The 19,241-nt window shown below is 43.1% G+C and overlaps 1 protein-coding gene across 2 annotated transcripts in view; it reads left to right on the top strand.

The window, feature by feature from the left end:
* Positions 1-19,241, top strand: part of SAMD12 (sterile alpha motif domain containing 12) — a 224,960-nt gene that overhangs the window by 19,208 nt on the left and 186,511 nt on the right. For both annotated transcript variants that reach the window (XM_034763510.1, XM_034763509.1), the window contains exon 2: positions 2,766-2,944. In XM_034763510.1, the coding sequence (XP_034619401.1) occupies positions 2,766-2,944 (179 nt within the window). The remainder of the gene's footprint in view (positions 1-2,765; positions 2,945-19,241) is intronic.

Here is a 19,241-nt window from a genome sequence, read left to right as displayed (position 1 = left end):
TGAATACAGATAATCTCACCCTCAGAGATGCTTCAGTAAGTTTTTCTCAGACTGGACATCTTCCAGGCCTGGGCACAATTCTTTCCCCTGGTACAGCTCTTGTTGCAGCTCAGGTGGTAGCTAGGGGATTCTTCATAATGGCTCCTCTCCCTCTCTGTTCTCTTCCCCCCTTTATATATCTTTTGCATAGGGCGGGAACTCTTTGTCTCTCTGGGTTTCCACCCCCCCTCACTGGAAAAGCACTAGGTTAAAGATGGATTCCAGTTCAGGTGACATGATCACATGTCACTGCAAGACTTCATTACTCACTTGCCAGCACACACACATACAGGAAGACTCACAGGTAAATACAGCCATCTGCAGACAATGGGAGTCATCAAGATTCCAAACCATCATTAATGGTCCACACTTTACACAATTACAATAGGCCCTCAGAGTTACATTTTATATTTCTAGTTTTAGATACAAGAGTGGTACATTTATACAAATCAGATGATCATACTCAGTAGATTATAAGCTTTGCAATGATACCTTACAAGAGACCTTTTACATGAAGCATATCCCAGTTACGTTACATTCACATATTACCGTATTTTCTCTAAAACTATCTGTTACATTATATTGACTTATTATCAAGTTTTTATAAAACCATATAGACTGCACAACGTCACAATATCCGTGTCTACACTACAGCCTTCCTCCTGCCGATTGTAAGTGCTCTATTATACTGACATAATAACTTCACCTACATGAGAGGTGTAGAGCTTATGTCGGTGTAGTTAGGGTGACAAAGTGTCTGAAGACACTGCCTTACTTACATGGGCTGTCTTGCCAATTTCACAGCAGGAGCCATGAAATGGACAAGAAAGTGAGGCTGCTAGACTGGGAGCTGGGCAAGAATGGATTCCGCTCCTAGCTGGGAGCCAGGGTGAGAAGCCCTGGGTGGCTGGACCCCCATTCAGGGCTGGGAGCCAGGCAGCCATGTCAATTTCACTGCTTTGTTGCATCTTGTCTTTGATTAGGGTGTAAATTCTTCAGGAAAGAGACTGTGCTTTTCTATACGTTTTTACAATGCCTAGCACAATGGGAAATAATCCTAATAGGACCTTTGGGTATCACTCCTGCTCTTTATTACCACTACTACATTTAATTCTCTATTTTTATTCCATTTCAAGAAAACATTTAATCCTGATAGTTTCTGTGCAGCACCACAACAGTTTTCTTTGTAAAGGGATAAAGAAAAGACTATATTCTACTGTAGGAGAATGTGGTTGAGATTTTCAATGATACTTTGCACTTTTGTAGTGCCTTCAATCTCATACACTGAATTTCCCCTAACTCTACCTCCATGACTTCCAATCACTCGATAATCACCCAAGAGTCAGTGGGCAGATGGAAGAAATTGCGGCACACTTGCAGATGAAGTAGCGTGTCCGACATGTGAGGTGTTTATAGAAGTTCCAGGAGGGAAACCCAGATCTCTTGGCTCCCAGGCTTGTGCTTCAACTTTGTTTTCTAATTGAAGTCTTCTGCTGGACTAAGATTTTGGAATCTCAGCTGTATAGATTTTAAAAGGGCATTTGGGGTTTAATGAAAGGGCTTTCTAGTAAGAGAGTACCTGCTCCCAGGCTCTGGGCTCATGCTGCTTTAGCTCGGTTGTCCATGACAGTTTTTCAAGGCTGATCTAATGGCGGGTAGAAATGAGACCAGTGGGTTAGAACGAGAGGAGGCGGCAGAACCACCAATGTGTAGGCAAAGCAAAAACATTTAAATTCTATATTGTTTTCTTTAGTGGCTCTTCAGTTTCATTCCCCCTAGGAAGAAATATTGAACAAAATTGCCTGTGCTAATCTCTTTTGCAAACAGAGGGAGATTGGACCATTAATTATAAATGTCTGAAAAAAGTACAGTAATCGGAAAGTAAAAGGTAAAAATCTGAGCACTTGTTTACATGAACGGGAAGCAGCCTCAGGATCAGTTTATTTGAAAGTCTATCTGTTTGTATAAAAGGTTGTCAGCCCATAAATATGGGAACGTGCAATTTCAGACCAAAAAAACCCAGTTAAAATATCAACAGAATTCTAAATCCCATTGCAAGTTTCTCTGTTTTTTCCTATTTCTGGTTGTGCGTCTTTAGTATGTATAGGAGTGTGTGTTCATAGGTGTTAAGTTCCTTTAATTTGTTCATATGGTGGAAATGTTAATTTTCAGTGGTGCATAGGGTTTAAGGGGAGACAATTAGCTGTGCAAGTCATTATTCTCATTCATTGGAATAGCCTTCTGATTTGCTGTACATGCCCCATGTGTGTGTCCCATACTATTTAGGAATTGAAGTACTTTTATTAAGCAGAGAACTTAATGGAACAAGTAACAAGGTTTTACACTTTAAAAAACAAAAAAAACTTTCCATTCCATCCCAACTCAGTGTGACTTTGCAATAAATGTATGAGATGCATTTAGCTCATGCTGATAAGACCTATATGATAAGGCACTTGGATCACAGAGATGCTCAGGTACCTCAGTAGGTATGCTACAGTAACCTGAATAGAATAGTATTATGCAGTGTTGTTTTTCCTTCTGTTTCCTCCTCCACAAATGCCATATCCTGTCTCAATATCAAGCTATGATACCTTTGACATGATCAGAAGTAGCCCTAGATACCTGTGACTATCTGTAATTCATGATAAATGTTTCCCTTATTAGACTATTTTTATTCCTTCCAATGCAGTGTTCTCTCTAAGCCATATGTGTCAAATTTTCCTCAGCTATCCATTGCAATCTGAATCCTAATGGCATTGATCGTCCTGTCCACACAGAAGATATTAACCTGTCACTTGAAGGTGAAGGAGTTGAGTTGCCCTCGCGTAAGAATGATAATACTCGGAAGGTGCTTGAGTCAAAAGGGACACCCAAGAGACAGCAGGTGGAACCAGAAACATCTAAGGTAGGTAAATTCAGAACACTGCTTATTTTACAGAACCCTGACATGTGCATGTCACAGGAGACACACAGTCATGGACAATGAGAAAAAGCAACAGCGGGGTGGGGGGAGTGTTGCAGCAATAGAAAAGTATAGCTACACTAGGCACATACATAACTTGGTGCTTCCACTATTTTATATCTGTCTCTATGAAAAGAGTAAAAAATAGTTGAATTGCTCTATTGCAGGCATTGCAAAAGAGGTAAGTTTGCAGAGTGATTTTAAAACAGGATAGAATAGTGACTGAGTGGACCAGTGTGGATTTGTGCTTTAACATGAGTTTGTGACGACTGAGGGCTAGTCTAAACTGAAAAGTTCAATGGGCATAGCAACGTCTTTCGGGGTATGAAAAATCCACACGGTCTGAGAAACGAGGTTAAGCCAACCTAATCTCCGGTGAAGGCTGTGCTAGGTCGATGCAAGAATTCTTCCACTGACCTAGCTGCTGCCTCTCAGAGAGGTGGATTACCTACAGCGATGGGAGAACCCCTCTCATCACTGTAATAAGTGTCTATACTGAAGCGGCACAGTGCTGTAGCCAGTGTAGACATACCCTGAGTTTAGTATGATGCATTAACTAATTTGATGTAGAATGTACCCAATCAACTTCTCCATATCTGACATCCCTGTGAATAGCCATACTTCAGATGTGAATTTTAAAGACCAATAAATTGTCTGTCCTGATTTGTAAGTTGACCTGAATTTTTAGTTTCTTCTTCGCGTGCAGTAGAGATACTCATCAAATATAAGTGAATGCTTCAGTCATTTTTGATATTGGAAAATAACCTGTCTCTCTGTATGGTCGTGGCAGATATGTTTTTAAGTGGAATAAAAAATAGAAGAATGTAAAATATTTTGAGCCAGATTCTATAAAGCCCTGCCAATCTTTTGGACCCTGTAAGCCCTGAAAAACTGTGTGTGTGTGTGTGTGTGTGGGGGGGGGGGGGGTGAAGAGAGAAGGGTGGAGAGGAACTTCTGCAGAGTGGGAGATTGATATTTTTACCGAATCTGGTACTTCAGGGGTTACTAGAGCAGATAGAATGAGTAAAAAATGAAAGGTCAATAACAGTATTTTTGAATAACTTTGAACAAATAAGTATATTTCCTGCAGTAGATGATACAGTAAATTTACTGATATATACACAACCAGTATGAACTTTACTTTTATAAAAAGAAGAACAGGAGTACTTGTGGCACCTTAGAGACTAACAAATTTATTAGAGCATAAGCTTTCGTGGACTACAGCCCATATGCATATGCATCCGAAGAAGTGGGCTGTAGTCCACGAAAGCTTATGCTCTAATAAATTTGTTAGTCTCTAAGGTGCCACAAGTACTCCTGTTCTTCTTTTTGCGGATACAGACTAACACGGCTGCTACTCTGAAACCTTTACTTTTATAATCAATTAACATTTGATATTTTGCACACTATCCTGGCTTGCTAACAGAAGCTTACTGTGAATTCACCATAATAGTGTTTATCTAAGATACCTGCTTATAAACAGATGCAATTAAAACTCACATCATCTTTTCTTCAGTAAGCCAATGAACTGAATCCAACCCAGGCTGACAGCAACAAAAAGTAGTTGCAATTTGCAGTCTGTTCAGTGGCTCAGGTCAAGTGAATTGTTAGTTTCACTTGAATCCTTACTGAACAGGTTTCCACATCAGTCTGAATCTTATTTGCATTCTCAACAAAGGGTATGTCTACACTGCAATAAAAAACTTGTGACGCTGGGTCTCAGAGCCTGGGTCAATTGACTTTTTGGCTCATGGGGTTCCGGCTGCGGGGCTAAAAAGTGCAGTGTAGATGTTCAGACTTGGGCTGGAGCCTGGGCTCTGAAACCGCATGACGGGGGTGGGTCTCAGAGTTCTGGCTCCAGCCTGAGCCCAAATGTCTACACTGCTACTTTTAGCCCTGCAGCCTGAGCAATGTGAGACCAAGCCAGTTAACTCGGGCCAGCCACAGCTGTGCCAGGGGTCTTTTATTGCAGTGTAGACACACCCAAAGAGGCCAGATATGAAGTGGATGCTGAAACTAAGCTACACTAGTACACAAGTCAAAATTGAGATGCACCAGCAGCACAGTATGATGAAACTTCCAGTACTGCTGTCTGTGCTCTATTTGTTCTGTTGAGAAGTTGAAAATTTAATTTCCAGGGATGTCCATCAGGAAACCTGGGGGAGGGGAAATGCTTCATTAGTATTGCAAAGTCAGCCATCAGAGTTATATACACACAACTGTGCTGATCAAAGTAATCTGGTTAAAGAAGCATTTGTTTGTGCCTGATGAAAATATTTGCATTTTGTCCTTTGGATTAAGCTTGTAATAATTGTTGAGTATCAAAGTAATAAAGTGGATTGGCTGCTATTGGTGAACATGGTTCCGCAGTATTGGATGATTCTATCCTCTCGCTCTCTGTTGTATCCACGTAGTATTGTTTCTCATCTGATCTGGATTCAGGTTTTCTCTTCTGGAGAGATCTAGATAGATGAGTCTTTTCTAATTGTCTGCATCTTGAATTGAAAATATAAAATGCAATTTTAATGTGTGTGTGGGTTTTTTTTATATACAAATTGAAGAAAGTAACTATCATGTAATTTGTTTCCTTCTGTACAATGAAAGGATGAGAGATAGTGGAGAAAACTACTGCAAATGGAACACTGTTGGTTTATATACTTAATTTACGTTTTCCATCACAAAGATTGATTTATCTTTTCTTTTTGTGTTCTTTTCTGGGTCTGTGATTGCTTTTAGTCCCTTGTGTTTAAATAATACTAATGCACACATCATATCTGTAGTTTTGACATTTATATAATACATAGCAGTGCAATGTGATAAATGCAATTTATGATGTACTTTTGACCACCTTGCCTGGCCTTTGCCCAATAATTCATCTCCATGGGAACCACTTCCAACATTTGAAACCCCTGGTAGCCTCAAGCTATTGCCATTAAAATGAGAAGCCAGCAGCCGACGGGGCCACCAAGGTGAAGGCCCAACCACTTTTTGGCTGGACCAAAGCTGAGTAGCACTGTAACCCCATGCTTCAGGTTGCAACCCCACTCACTCAAATTTAGAGTGTGTGAGTGTGTGTGTAGGGGCTCATGGGCCAGGGGAGTCAAGCTGCTGGGGGAGGGAGGGGAGCACGCCTGAGAGGGGAAGGGGGGGTGTCAGGTGGGGGAAGAATCTGTTTTCTCACACACACACACACACTCTCTCTCTCTCTCTCTCTCTCTCTCTCTCTGAATGGCGCTCTATCCTTCCTCCCACTTCTCCCGCCCTGATTCAAACAAAGAGACCATTCCACCTGCCAGAGTAATATTTTCTTCTTCTTACAATGGTTTGAGATGCAGCATGGGTAACATTTCATCATGGACCACTGAGAGATTTAAGGGCCAATTTTTGCAACTCATCAGGGCTATGAAGGGGTACCTTATACTGTTGGACAAAGAATGAAATATACAACACTCCTAGTTCTGGAATGTCCTATGAGATCAGATTTTTTGGAGGGCTGGGGTGTTTAAGTTTTGTAAGTTTCTAAAATGCTGTTTGTTCTCACAGTAACTAAGGCATCTGATTTAAAGATGAATTAATCTGGAAAAACAGAAGAAACCTTCTTTCCCTCTTTGCCTGCGGGACATGTAGCAAACACCAAATGCACAAATGTGGTATAAAGCCTTTAGTGGCATATGGTTGGGTTGATATGGATAGGTCAATGAGACTCCACCCAAATACAGAGACCACACAAATAGATGCAGGATCAGGGTGTGTTTGTGCATACACACGTGTGTGCTCTTTTCTTGGTGTGTGATTGCTTTTAATCTTAGCAGTATGTCAAAAGGCAAACTTTAAAATCTACACTGCTGAATGGACCTACACAGAGCTGAAGTCTCTTACTTTTGTTTTTTCACTGACAGCCAAGGATAGTTTCAGAAAGACCTTTTTCCACCAATAGCTTCACTGTTAGTCCCACTGTATGATCTTATATATTGTTTCCTCAATTTTATCCATTATGCTTAATGTAATTTCTGCTGGCTCCTGTGTCCATCTTGATTTTTTTTTCCGATTTCCTTCCTCTCTAGTCCCAAATTTTCTGATTTCTTGTTCTCATTCACAAACTTAATTTGTGATTTTGAAAGCAGCGCTATTCATTGTGAACCAGGGTACTGGAAACTGCCCATCCTTTATTAAGAAAAAAGTTATTCAGAAAAGTTTGATTCTCATATACAGAATATATACCTCATGTGACACATTGTTCTCATTATGTTGTAACTGTTGGCAAATATTGCAGGCTGCCTAATGGTGACCACTAGAACTGCAATTAAACTTTTTTGTTTAGTTGGTAATTGCAGTTTTATATCTGACTTGGAGACAAATTACAGGCGTTTCAAATCTGCACAAAAACTATAAGAAAAGAAAATGGTAGGTGAAGTGATACAATTTTCTGTTGCCTTTTGTTGACATGTGCTTTATAGATATCAGTGTGCTGAAAATTTTTTTTTCTTATTTTTCCATAATCCAGTTATGAAAAAAAGACCTCAAAAACATTAAAGGGCGGAGGTTGAGAATTCTAAACCAACTACTGTTCCCTTATCTCAGCTCATCAGGCCAAATATCACCACTCGAGTAGACAGGAGCAACTGCATTGACTTCATGGAATTCTGGTTGCTTATGGCAGTAGTTAAAGTGTGTATTGCAGCACAGGGCCATTAACAGCATGCGTTGAAGCATGCCTCTGAGCACAGAGAGAGAAGGCAGGTTCTAAGTGGCACCTGTTAGATTGATATTTATTTGATGATGTGTAAGGATATTTTGTCTTGACAATGTGTAAAGAATTTTAGCTGTTAGCTTCCATTTTTAATGGCAGAATAAAGGAAATGAGCATCCAAAACAGAGATTTTCCCCCAAAAGCACAAGTTTTGCACTAGTAACTTCTTTTTATAGTAGGACTATGTTGTCACATTTAAACAGATCCTGTTACAATGGTGCTGTTCTCTCTCTCTCTCTCGTTCTCTCTCTCTCTCTCTCACACACACACACACACACACACACACACACACACACACACACACACACACACACACACACGTTAGGTAAATGAAGACTTTTAATGATGTGGTGGGTGGATTTAAATCAAGGTTTCTTGCTTGCTGATTTAAAGCTGTAATTTAAATAATTGATTTTAATCTTGTTTTGCACGTGCACTTTATTTTCCTAAAGATGCATTGATTCTCATTGATTGGTAGCCACTGGAAAGTTGTTGATTTGCAACTAAATACAGCTCTTATGCTAAATTTGGTCGTGGGTGGTTTTGTTTTTTTTTAAACTAGCCAGGAGGATACACTATCTATATCACACATTTATTTGGGCAATTATATAGCTTATTTTACATTTATTCAGATTCTTAATTTTTGCATTTGTATTAAGGTGAGTGATGCATTTCTTTATTTACTAGATGATTGATCTTGTACTTGTCATTTGTGTCAAGCTCTATTCAGTTAAATGCATGAAAGCAGTATTTATTTTTTTTAAATTGCTAAATAAAACTATCTTCTGTGCTGGATAAGGAAAAAAACTCTGTTTTATCAAAACATGTTTTGCATCTAAAACTGGCTGATTTTATTACACCAAAGAAGTAATCTGTGTAGTTAACAGATTGAACTTATTATTTCTGGTCACTATGTCCTTCACAATTTTAGAATAAGTAGATCTCCTTCTCACACCTAATTTCTTGTCATAGGTTGGAAGAGGAAAACAGGCTTTCCTGCTTTTTCAACTCTCAACTAATTTCTTAACTTTGAATGAAATAGTCCTTGAACTGAACCAGTTGAATAAACTGAAATGGAGGAAATCATTTTTCTGTCTTAGCAGTAGCTTCTTCTGCTAAGACAGAAAAACTATCAAAAACTGTTTAGCATTTCAACAAACTCTGATTCCAGGTGCTCACCCAATGACTTCCATCAGTTTAGTGGTTTGACAGTCTTTAAAACTTCAGCAGCAAACATTTATCGCTTAATATTTTTCAACATTTAATTTAACTGATTATAATAGATTATAGTGAGCAAAGGCTTTAACATAGGTTGTCAGAATGTCAAATTTAATTTTAAATATGTTTAGTTTTAAACATAAACCTGTATTTAATTCCAATAATTAAGTCTGGTTTTTAAATTTTTTAAAATGGGATTTTTTTTTAAATTCTTTTATGATATCTGCCCCATTTAAGGGTGAATTGGCCAGATCTCACAAAGCACTAGACTGGTGGCCAATGTCACTCTTCCAAAAAAACTCCAAAAGAGTTATTTTTATTTATTGAACAGGATGTTCTTGTTTTAAGCTTTTCCCTTTGAAAAGTGACAGGGAGAAAAAATGCTGGTGGGGGTGGCACCAGGATATCCCTGCAAGCCTGAGGCTGAAACCCAGGCCAGTTGGCTGAGGTTAACAAACATTTCATTAGGGGGGAGTTTCACCAGAACCCAAATAGCTCTGTTTCAAATAGCTCATTTCTTAAGATAAAACCCTAGAGGAAGTAAATTTAATGTGGCTTTTCTTCCTTTATTAATGATAGTTATAGTGACACACAACCTCTCTTCCTGCTGTATAGTTACAGAATCACAGTCTATAGGATCTGCTGCTCTGAGTACTGAAATAGCTCCAAAAATTTTTTAGTTTGGCATGTACTATAATGTAGTTCACTTGACATTACATTACTTTCTTTTTGCACACAAACTTGCATCTGCAAGTCAACAAATGACTGATATAATACAGAAGTATTCACATTACAATATCGAGCTAAAGAGAAGTTTAATTTAGATGTTCATGACTCTGTGTGTGTGTGTGTGTGTGTGTGTGTATTAGTATGAAAATATAGCATGGACTCTGGTTATTCTATTTTGAACAGTGAAACAGAAACATGCAATGACCTCTTCCCACATGAAATGAGTGGGGTCTTTTCATAATTTGGCAGTTGGTCCAATTGATGAGACTATCTTTATAGAAATTCCATCTGCCATATACAAAATCTCTTCTTAGCTCAAGATTTCAATGAGAAATAGCTAGCAGAAAAAGAAAGTGTTGTCTCCCTTCTGTTGAGCGGGAGCAGATATCCTGGGCGTTGCAGGTAGGTTCTTATCAGAGTAGAAATCCAGTGACGTGACATGGAGTCTAGGTATATTCTTAGTGATATGGGTTTATTTTACATGATGGTTATGTCTTTTGCTCTTTACACAACTAACATAAAATGAAGAAACCACATGGCACAGTGGGGCCAAATAACTGACAACAGAAATCCTAGCTACATGAATACAATGCTGAGCTGACAGGTTGTTGGTGTCTTCTGAAACTACGATGACACTGAGGCCTCTTATTTTTGAGGTAGCGCTCTCTCTCTCTCGTGTGTGTGAGACACACACACACACACACACACTTTGCTTGCTGAGCTCAGTCTCTCTAGTCTAGATGTCCCAAGACAATGTCCGGCTCTAATTCTCTGGGTGGATCTGTGTCAATATGATTCCTAGGGTAGATGAGAATAGCCTGGGTCTGGTGGAGCTCTTCACAACCCCCAGCTCAGGACTGTGCCGAAGAGACACAAACTAGCCCTGGTTGGTTGGTCTGTATATCTGTTGTTAGCTGTACTGGAGTAATGCCTAGGAGTCATGAATCAGGACTCCAGTGTGCTAAGTGCTGGACAAACACAGGACAAAAGTATAAGACAAAAGACAATAGGTGGAGACAAACAGATGGGGGAGCATAAGGAAACAACAAGCCAATCTATATCTATGTGGTTTCTATTCTCCTGCCAAGGCAATCAAAAGGAAATCTTTGTATTTGTATTCTTCCCCATAATACTAATGTGGGTTTGTGCAGGGAGAGGAAGAGCTATTACTGTATATGCTGCAGCAGTGATTAGTAAGTATATAAGCAGTAAACAGCAAAGGTGACAATACTATGGAAATAAACTTCAAGCTTTATTCTCTTTGTAATATTCCCACTGTAGACCAATAAAGACACAAACTCACTTTTTAAAGCTGAATTTCCTCTCTGGGAAAAAGAGTGCATAGTTTAAAAGTGATTTTGTGTATGCTGGGGGGAAGGGGGACTGGTTCCATAAAGTATGCACATGCTGTAGTTATTTTGCTGCTGATGTTTTTCACCTCACTAGGAAGCTGCCCAACAAAGCCTTCCAAAAAGCTGTTTTCTACTTTGAAGCGGCTCTAAATGGGTTTACAGATATGGCTTCGAGAATAAATCAGTATTTTAATGACACAATTGCCTGGATGGGGAAGAAAAATATAAAAATGCACAATCCCTTTTAATCAGGATTTTATTTTTACAAGCAAGACATAGTAAAGAACCAATTTAATGCTTAAAATAGGAAAGCAGTTTAATGCTTCACTGCTGGCACTCCACCCTCTCCCAGCAGATCACCTCATCTGTATTATAACAATAAGCACATTAATCTGCAAAGTTATTTCACTAGGCACCTCCTACAAAACTGATTAGCAGTTTCAGTAGCTTACCTTTTTAAATGGGAAACTCTCTTCTTATTTCTCTTTTGAAAATGGTTTTAGTTGCTTATTTGTGAAATCCCTCCCAGAGGTACAAAGGGGACCTGGGAATGCCTAGATTCGGTAGCAATGATAGATATGTAAAGGGCATTTCCAGGTAGCTACTGTAACTTTGGCCTGGATTTGACCAGCTTGTTAACTTCTATTTTTAGTAATGTGAAAGTCTAAATAGGGTGACTAGATGTCCTGTTTTTAAAAGTCCCATTTTTGGGACTTTTTCTTATATAGGCACCTATTACCCCCTACCCCCTGTTCCATTTTTTTCACAGTTGCTATCTGGTAACCCTGGGTCTAAAGAATGACGTAATCTCATTTAAAAAATGTCCTGGAATATGTCATGTAACGCAGTGTAGGTGCAGTGTTCCATGGCTTAACTGTATATCCAAAATATAAATTACACTACTTTTTATTTTAAAAAAAAAGAAACAAATAAGGGTTTCATTTTCTTAGACTGGTGTTATTACTGAGGCCTGGTCTACACTGCCGCAGTAAATCCATCTAAGCTACACTACTCGAGTTACATAAATAACCGAACTGAAGTTGACATAGCTAGATTCACTTACCACAGTGTCTACACCATGCTGTTAACTTACCTTACACTTCTCGGAATGTGGAGTACAGAAATCGACAGGAGACCGCTCTCCCATTGATTCAGCATGTCTTCACCAGACGCACTGTATCAATTGCAGCATTGCCGATTTTAGCTCTGTAGTGACGATGTACCCTCAATCTGAGGGTATGTCTGCACTGCACATTAAACATGGGCTTTTATTCAAGCTTGAGCACAAGCCCCCACTTCTGTCTGCACACAAATCAGGTTGACTCAGATCAGCAAGCATTCAAGAACCGGGACCTAGAACCCTGCAGGGAGTGTGGGTCAGAGCCTGAATTTTGCTGTGACTCAGGTTTAAGCTCTATCATTTTGCAGTGTGAACACAGGTCAATCCACAGACCCAAGGCAGAATGACTGTTCTGAATGATTAACATGTCTGCAAGACCTGGGTCCAGCAACTGTAAATTCAGGTTTATGGTGCAGTGTGGAACCACAAGTATGGGCTTGGAAACACAGACCTGGACTTAGTGTGCAGTGCAGGCATGCCCTATATGGCTCACCACCTTTGTCAGTATTAGTAATCCTCTCTATTGCACAAATCCGACTCACTTAACACAAAATCGTGTTCAGTCTGAATGTTAAGTTTAGAAATACAGATGCAGTCTTTGTATGCTGGACTAATTATCCCAAATCTATGGATTTCTATATACAACATGTCTTGGTGAGCACTTTTTTGACTTCCAGGAATCCAGAAATGCCTGTTCTTAGATAAAGAGAGAGGTTATGGCACTCAGCTGGGCCTTGTGTGATCTATTTCTAACTCCCCCACAGATTTCCTGTGTGACCCAGGGCAAGTCACTTAAGATATGTCTACACTGCGATTAAAAACCCATGACTGGCTCGTGGCAGCTGACTTGGGGTAAGGAGCTGTTTAATTGTGGTGTAGATGTTCGGCTTGGGCTGGAGCCCAGGCTCTCGGACACTGTGAGGCGGGAGGGTTCCCCGAATATCAACACCACGGTTAAACAGCCCCTTATCCTGAGCCCCACAAGTCTGAGTCAGCTGGCACTGACTAGCCATGGGTTTCTAATTGCAGTGTAGACATGTGCATAATCTCCCTGTAGCTCAGTTCCCAATCTGTAAAATTAGGGCTAGTTAAACAATCCAGTTTGTAAGCACCTAGCATAGGTAATAAGTTATAGTCTGCATGGACTTATGAAGAACAAATCATGCCACGCCAATCTAATTTCCTTCTTTGATAGGGTTACTGGCCTTGTGGATGGGGGGCAGTCGAGGTGAGGGGGGAAAAACACTAGACGTGATATATCTTGATTTGTCTTTTGAAACAGCCCCACATGATATTCTCATAAACTAAGGAAATGTGGTCTAGATGAAGTTACTATAAGGTGGGTACACAACTTGTTGAAAGACTGTACACTTGGGAGGGCAGGATTAGAATTCAAAGCGACCTTGACAGACAGGTCTGAAATCAACAAGATGAAATTCAATAAAGTGCAAGGAAGGAAAGGAAGGAAAAATCAAATGCACAACTACAAAATGGGGAATAACTAGCTAGGCAATAGTACTACTGAAAAAGATCTTGGGGTTATAGGATCATGAACCGAATATGAACCAACAAGTGATGCAGTTATGTAAAAAGGCTAATCTAATTCTGTGGTATATTAGCAGGAGTGTCGTATGTAAGACGACAGAGGTAACTGTCCCACTCTCCTCGGCACTAGTGGGGCCTAAGCTGGAAAGATGTGGACGAATTGGAGAGAGCCCAGGAGAGAACAACAAAAATGGTGAAAGGTTCAGAAAACCTGACCTAGGAGGATTTTTTTTTCTTAAAGTGGGGGAAGGGAGGTGTAGAGAAAATACCAAGAGGGGGGGCATGTTTCTTCTTGAGAAAAGAAGACTGAGGGGTGACTTGATAAGTCTTCAAATATGTTAAGAGCTATTATAAAGAAATCAATTGTTCTCCATGTCCACTGATGGTAAGATGACAAGTAATCGTTAGATATTAGGAAAAACTTTCCGATTATAAGGATAAATTTAAGTACTGGAATAGGTTACCAAGAGGATTTTTGGAATCCCTGTCATTGGAGGTTTTTAAGAACAGGTTAGACAAACCCCTCTCGGGGATGATGTAGGTTTATATGGTCCTGCCTCATGGCAGGGGACTGAACTAGATAACCTTTTGAGGTCCCTTCCAGCCGTACACTTCTGTGAAAACTGGAAAATCAGGTTTGTGGTGTGTGGTGTTTTTTTTTTTTTTACTACATTAAAATGTTCAAGGCAAGTATGTGCTTTCCATGGAAAGTTTTGAGATTTTTTTTGTTGAAGAAGCAAATGCCCCCCAAAAGAAAAATCATTTAATACAAAAGCCCTTTGGATATTTTCTGAATATATGCTTTAATCAAAACAACTCCTAAAATTTCTATTCCAGGGTAATTCACAATAGATTCCTTTGCAGCTGATGCAGTATTTTTAAAAGAACCTCCCCCTCCCCACCGGTATCTTTCTAACCTTTCTCACATATCGTTACCTTCAGCTGGTGCATCACCACTTGAGCACCACTAAGATGAACAGAACTCAAGAACGTATCCAGCTTCATGCAAGACAATTCCTTTCCTCTTTTGGACCTAGCAAGGGCAAGGTGCATTATAGTAGATATAGTGCAGCTGGGGAAGGAAGAACTCCTGAGGGAATTCCACACCAAAAAATTAAAAATTCTGTGCACAATAATTTACAATTCTGCATGTTTCATTTGTCAATAAATAAATCCAGAGGCTCCAGCAGGGCTGTGGGGAGCACAGGTCACAGGCTGCATGAAAGTGGGAGATCACTCTGCAGCCTCCCTTTCCCCCCCCACCGGACACCGACTCAGCAGCGAGGCTGCACGTGACCCTGGCACAGCACAAGGTCTGGGCTTGCCCCAGAAACACGCTGGGGCCTTGCTCCTCTGTGCCAGGTGCACCAGGTGTGGGGCGGGCAGGCAGGCTTAACCAGGCAGGATCCAAGTGTAGAAGGGCTCAGTGTGGGGGATGAGAGTATTCTGTGTGGGACAATCTGGATGCAGGCAGCTCAGAGGGGGGGTGCAGTTGTTGGGGGATCTGGATGCACAGAGGCTTGTTGGTGGAGTTCCAGGTGCAGGGGCTATGGGACTCTGCAGGGGCTTCCAGGTGAAGATGGTTGGGGCTCAGTGGAGGGGTCTGGGTGCAGTGGTCTCGGTGCTGGGAAAGTGGGGCTTGGTGGGCTGGGTTCAGCTAGTTGGGGATCAGTGACATGGGAGTCTGGATGTTGGGGCTCAGTGTGGGGCAGGGAGTGGGGCATCAGGGTCCGGGGTTGAGTGCAGGGAGATCAGTGGTGGGTGATCTGGGTGCAGGGGTAGAGGTCTGGAGGTAGGGGATCTGCATGCCAGGGGGCTCCAGATGCAGGGGTTGAGGTTTAGTGGGGTAGGGTTTGGGTATGGAGGGATAGGGGAGTTCTCGATGTACCGGGTGAGGCTTGGCAGGGATGTGTGGGTGTGGGAGGTATGGATGAACGGGGGTTGGGTGGATGGGGGAGCAGCTCCCCATACAGTGAACCCTCCCCCTCACAGCTGAAAGCAGGGGAGGATGCTCAGCTTCCTGTAGCTGGGGGAGATTTCTGGGGGTGGGTCTGACACAGCCCCAGCCATTGCTTGCAGGAGAAGAGGAAGTCCCGTCCTCTCCTGCTGCCAGCCCAGATGGGACTAGCAGCTGATCCCGGCTCAGGGTAGAAGTCACTGGCTGGGTTGTTGTGATTTACCTCTTTGGGTGCCTGAAACAATGTACCTGCACTGCTAGCACGTGATGTGTGACTGCTCTTGCAGCTTCCCTTTGTTTCTCTGTCACAGTCATTATTTTGCGGGGAAGCAAAGAAATCTGCAGGGGACATGAATTCTGTGCACATGCAGTGGTGCAGAATTCCCCCAGGAGTAAAGGAGGGAAGAATAGGGACATGAGGTAACTAAAGTGCAACTCCCTTTAGACATGGCATTAGCATACCTGAATCAAAATATTTCTGTTTTCAGCCTATTTCTTGGCCATATGTGTAATGCTGCTTTCCTAGTTCAGGTCAACTCACCTGAGTCAGTGCTGTTAATTAGGGTGACAATGGTGCCCTCATATAGGTCTGAACTTTTCTAGTGTAAAAGTTCTGCCCATTCCCCCCAGCCTCCTTTTATAAAATCCTGGGAGTCCGGCTGAGTCTGCTTACTTCTCTCTACTGCTGTTTTCTCTCAGTATTCTGCCAGCAAACAATACCTGTAGCTATTCTGTGACCAGGTAAAGGTGCCGCAAGCTTAAAAGGGTTAACAGATCCTGGCTGGCCACATGACTTCTTATGGAAGAGTATAAAAAAGAAGGGTGAGCTGGGTCAAAGTGGAGCTAAGGGGAAAGGATATGTCCTCCTGTCCATCTGAAGCAAGGAAAGCTCTTGGGGGTTATGGCCTAGAGTTTGTTGTAGTTGATTTGCTTTTGTTTTGTGGACAATAGAACAAGCCCTGTGGAAAGGGCATTAAAAAGACCCTTGTAGCTTTATTTGCATAGCTAGTGTAGGGTTACCATATTTCAGCAAGCAAAAAAGAGGACGGGAGGAGCCCCGCCCTAGCCCCGCCCCTGCCCCTCCCACTTCCCGCCCCCCTCAGAACCCCCAACCCTCCCCCCGTTCCTTGTCCCCTGACTGCCCCCTCCTGGGACCCCTGCCCCTAACTGCCCCCCAGGACTCCACCCCCTACCTAAGCCTCCCTGCCTCTTGTCCCCTGACTGCCCCAACCCTTATCCACACCCCCACCCCCAGACAGACCCCTGGGACTCCCACCCCCTGACAGCCCCCCCCCCAAACTCCCAACCCATCTAAACCCCTCTGCTCCCTGTCCCCTGACTGCTCCGATCCCTCTCCCCACTCCTGCCCCCTGACAGCCCCCCCCAGAACTCCCAACCCCCCACCCCCCTGCTCCTTGTCCCCTGACTGCCCCCTCCTGGGACCCCTGCTCCTAACTGCCCTCCAGGACCCTACCCGTACCCTGACTGCCCAAAACTTTCTCCACTCCCCCCCAAAAGCCCCCCCCGAACTCCCGACCCCCCCCATCTCTTGACTGCCCCCTCCAGAACCTCCGTGCCCCTTCTCCTGCCCGCTGGCCCCCTTACCCTGCTGCTCAGAACATGGTGTTGGGCTCTGTGCGAGCCGGACACGTGGCTGCGCTCCCCAGCACAACACACAACGTGGTCCCTGGCCCTGCACAGTGCTGCCGGAGCGGGGCACTGGGCTGCCGGGGAGGAGGAGCTGCCGGCTCAGAATGCAGGGAGGGGGGGAGGAGCTCCTCTACAGCTGCTCCGGAGTCCAGCCTGGCAAGCTGCAGGGGGAAGGGCTCTGTCTGCCAGAGCCCCATGCGAGCGGCTGACTTTCCTGCAGCCCTCCCAGCCGCGCCTTGCTCTGCCGGGGGGGGAGGGGGGAAATCCCGGACATTTTGAGTGATTTACAAATTCCCCCCCGGATGCTATTTTTAGCACAAAAAGGAGGACATGTCCGGGTAAATCCGGACGAATGGTAACCCTAAGCTAGTGACACTGCCCAGCAGCTTACATATCACTGGGGACAATATTGCCAACTCTGACAAGCCATGTAATTTTTGGCTGGGCCTGGAACCAGTCTCTCTATGAGATGGGAAGCTACAGCACTCCTGAGAATTTTAGCCCTACTTGAGGATTGAAACCCCTCTGATTGGCTGCCTTTTCCACCTCTTGGGGAAGAGCAGCCAATCAGGGCAGCTGCGGTAAGTAGCCACACTCTCCTCCCTCCTCCAGCACCCCCTCGGGAGCCCAGAGGAGTTTTTTGGGTAGAGGAGGGAGCTTCTGATACTATTCTCAAGGAAGGGAGGGGGAAGGAGGGAGAGAGCAGAAAGACCTCCATAGCTCAGTCTGTTCTCAGTTCCTCCCCCATTCTTCCCTGCAACACTAGGCTTGGGGGAGTTGAAAAACTCTTGGAGGAGCAGGGAGTGTGGGACAGAAGGGATGTGGCGCCTGGAACAGTTCATAGTTAATCACTGGGCTGGTAGAAGGCCAGGTGTCGGGCTGGGAGACACTAAGAAATAATTCCCATTTTGGACAATGGGAAGAAGCTGGAAGCTCTTCATCACTGGGCAGCACCTAAGAGCTCTTGTCTTGGGGGAGCCTAAATCACCTTTCCCAATACATGTAGGAGAGTTGGCAATATAACTGACTCAGAGATGAGGTGGAAAGGGGGAAGAAGGGGCTCAAAAATCAACACAGACCAAAAAACACATCTGTGACATCTTGCTCGGGACACCCAGAACTGTAAGCCACTCTATTGCCATTACTTCAGCAAGAGTGAGATCTTTGCTGCTGCTAAGGTGTGTGGCAGTTCCCTGACACACCAGCCTGTCTGTCTTGCCAGGAAACTCTTCAAGATTCTGCCAGACTAACCCTGGTCTTGCAGGTAACAATCGCTAAACCCTAGTGTTACACCCTGATACCTCAATATTCACCAGTGTCATGTAATTAGGATATGTCTTATACAAAGTATGCCTTGTGAGGTGTCATTCTAAAAATCTTGATCTGCTAGACAGTAATATCTTGTTGGATTGTGTGCTAGTGTCATGTGAAGTTATGAAGTTTGGCTATATATGTGTTACTGAAACATGTCCTGAGGTTGAAGACACTCACAAGCAGCCTTTCGGGTATGACAATAAAAGGCCAAACAATGTTAATGTCTTATTGAGGAAATGCAGATCTTTCTACATAGTGCAAGACAATATTACTTTGGGTTTACTCCCCAAAGAGGGTGTGCACTTGAAGGCTGGGTGAATCTTCGACCTGAACCCTCTCACACAGAGCTGACTTCAGTCTGTGTCTGCAGCTGTGTGTGTGTGTGCGTGTACGTACGCTAGCGAAGGCTCGAGGAGGGCCTGGCACAACATAAACAGGGTGACAAGCCCAGGCTGGTGGAATGGGTGGGCTCAGTGAGACCTCAGCACATCAGGTGACATCCCGGACTGGGGGGGGGGGTCAAACCTGTCACACCTAGTTCCCAAGTTCCCCAGAGATGTCTTCCTGCAGTGTCTAGTTCCTCTCACTGGACACACTCAGAAATT

The sequence above is a fragment of the Trachemys scripta genome, chromosome 2 (genome assembly GCF_013100865.1).
Source record: "Trachemys scripta elegans isolate TJP31775 chromosome 2, CAS_Tse_1.0, whole genome shotgun sequence".
Classification (NCBI taxonomy): domain Eukaryota; kingdom Metazoa; phylum Chordata; order Testudines; family Emydidae; genus Trachemys; species Trachemys scripta.
This window is presented reverse-complemented; position numbering and strand designations above follow the sequence as displayed.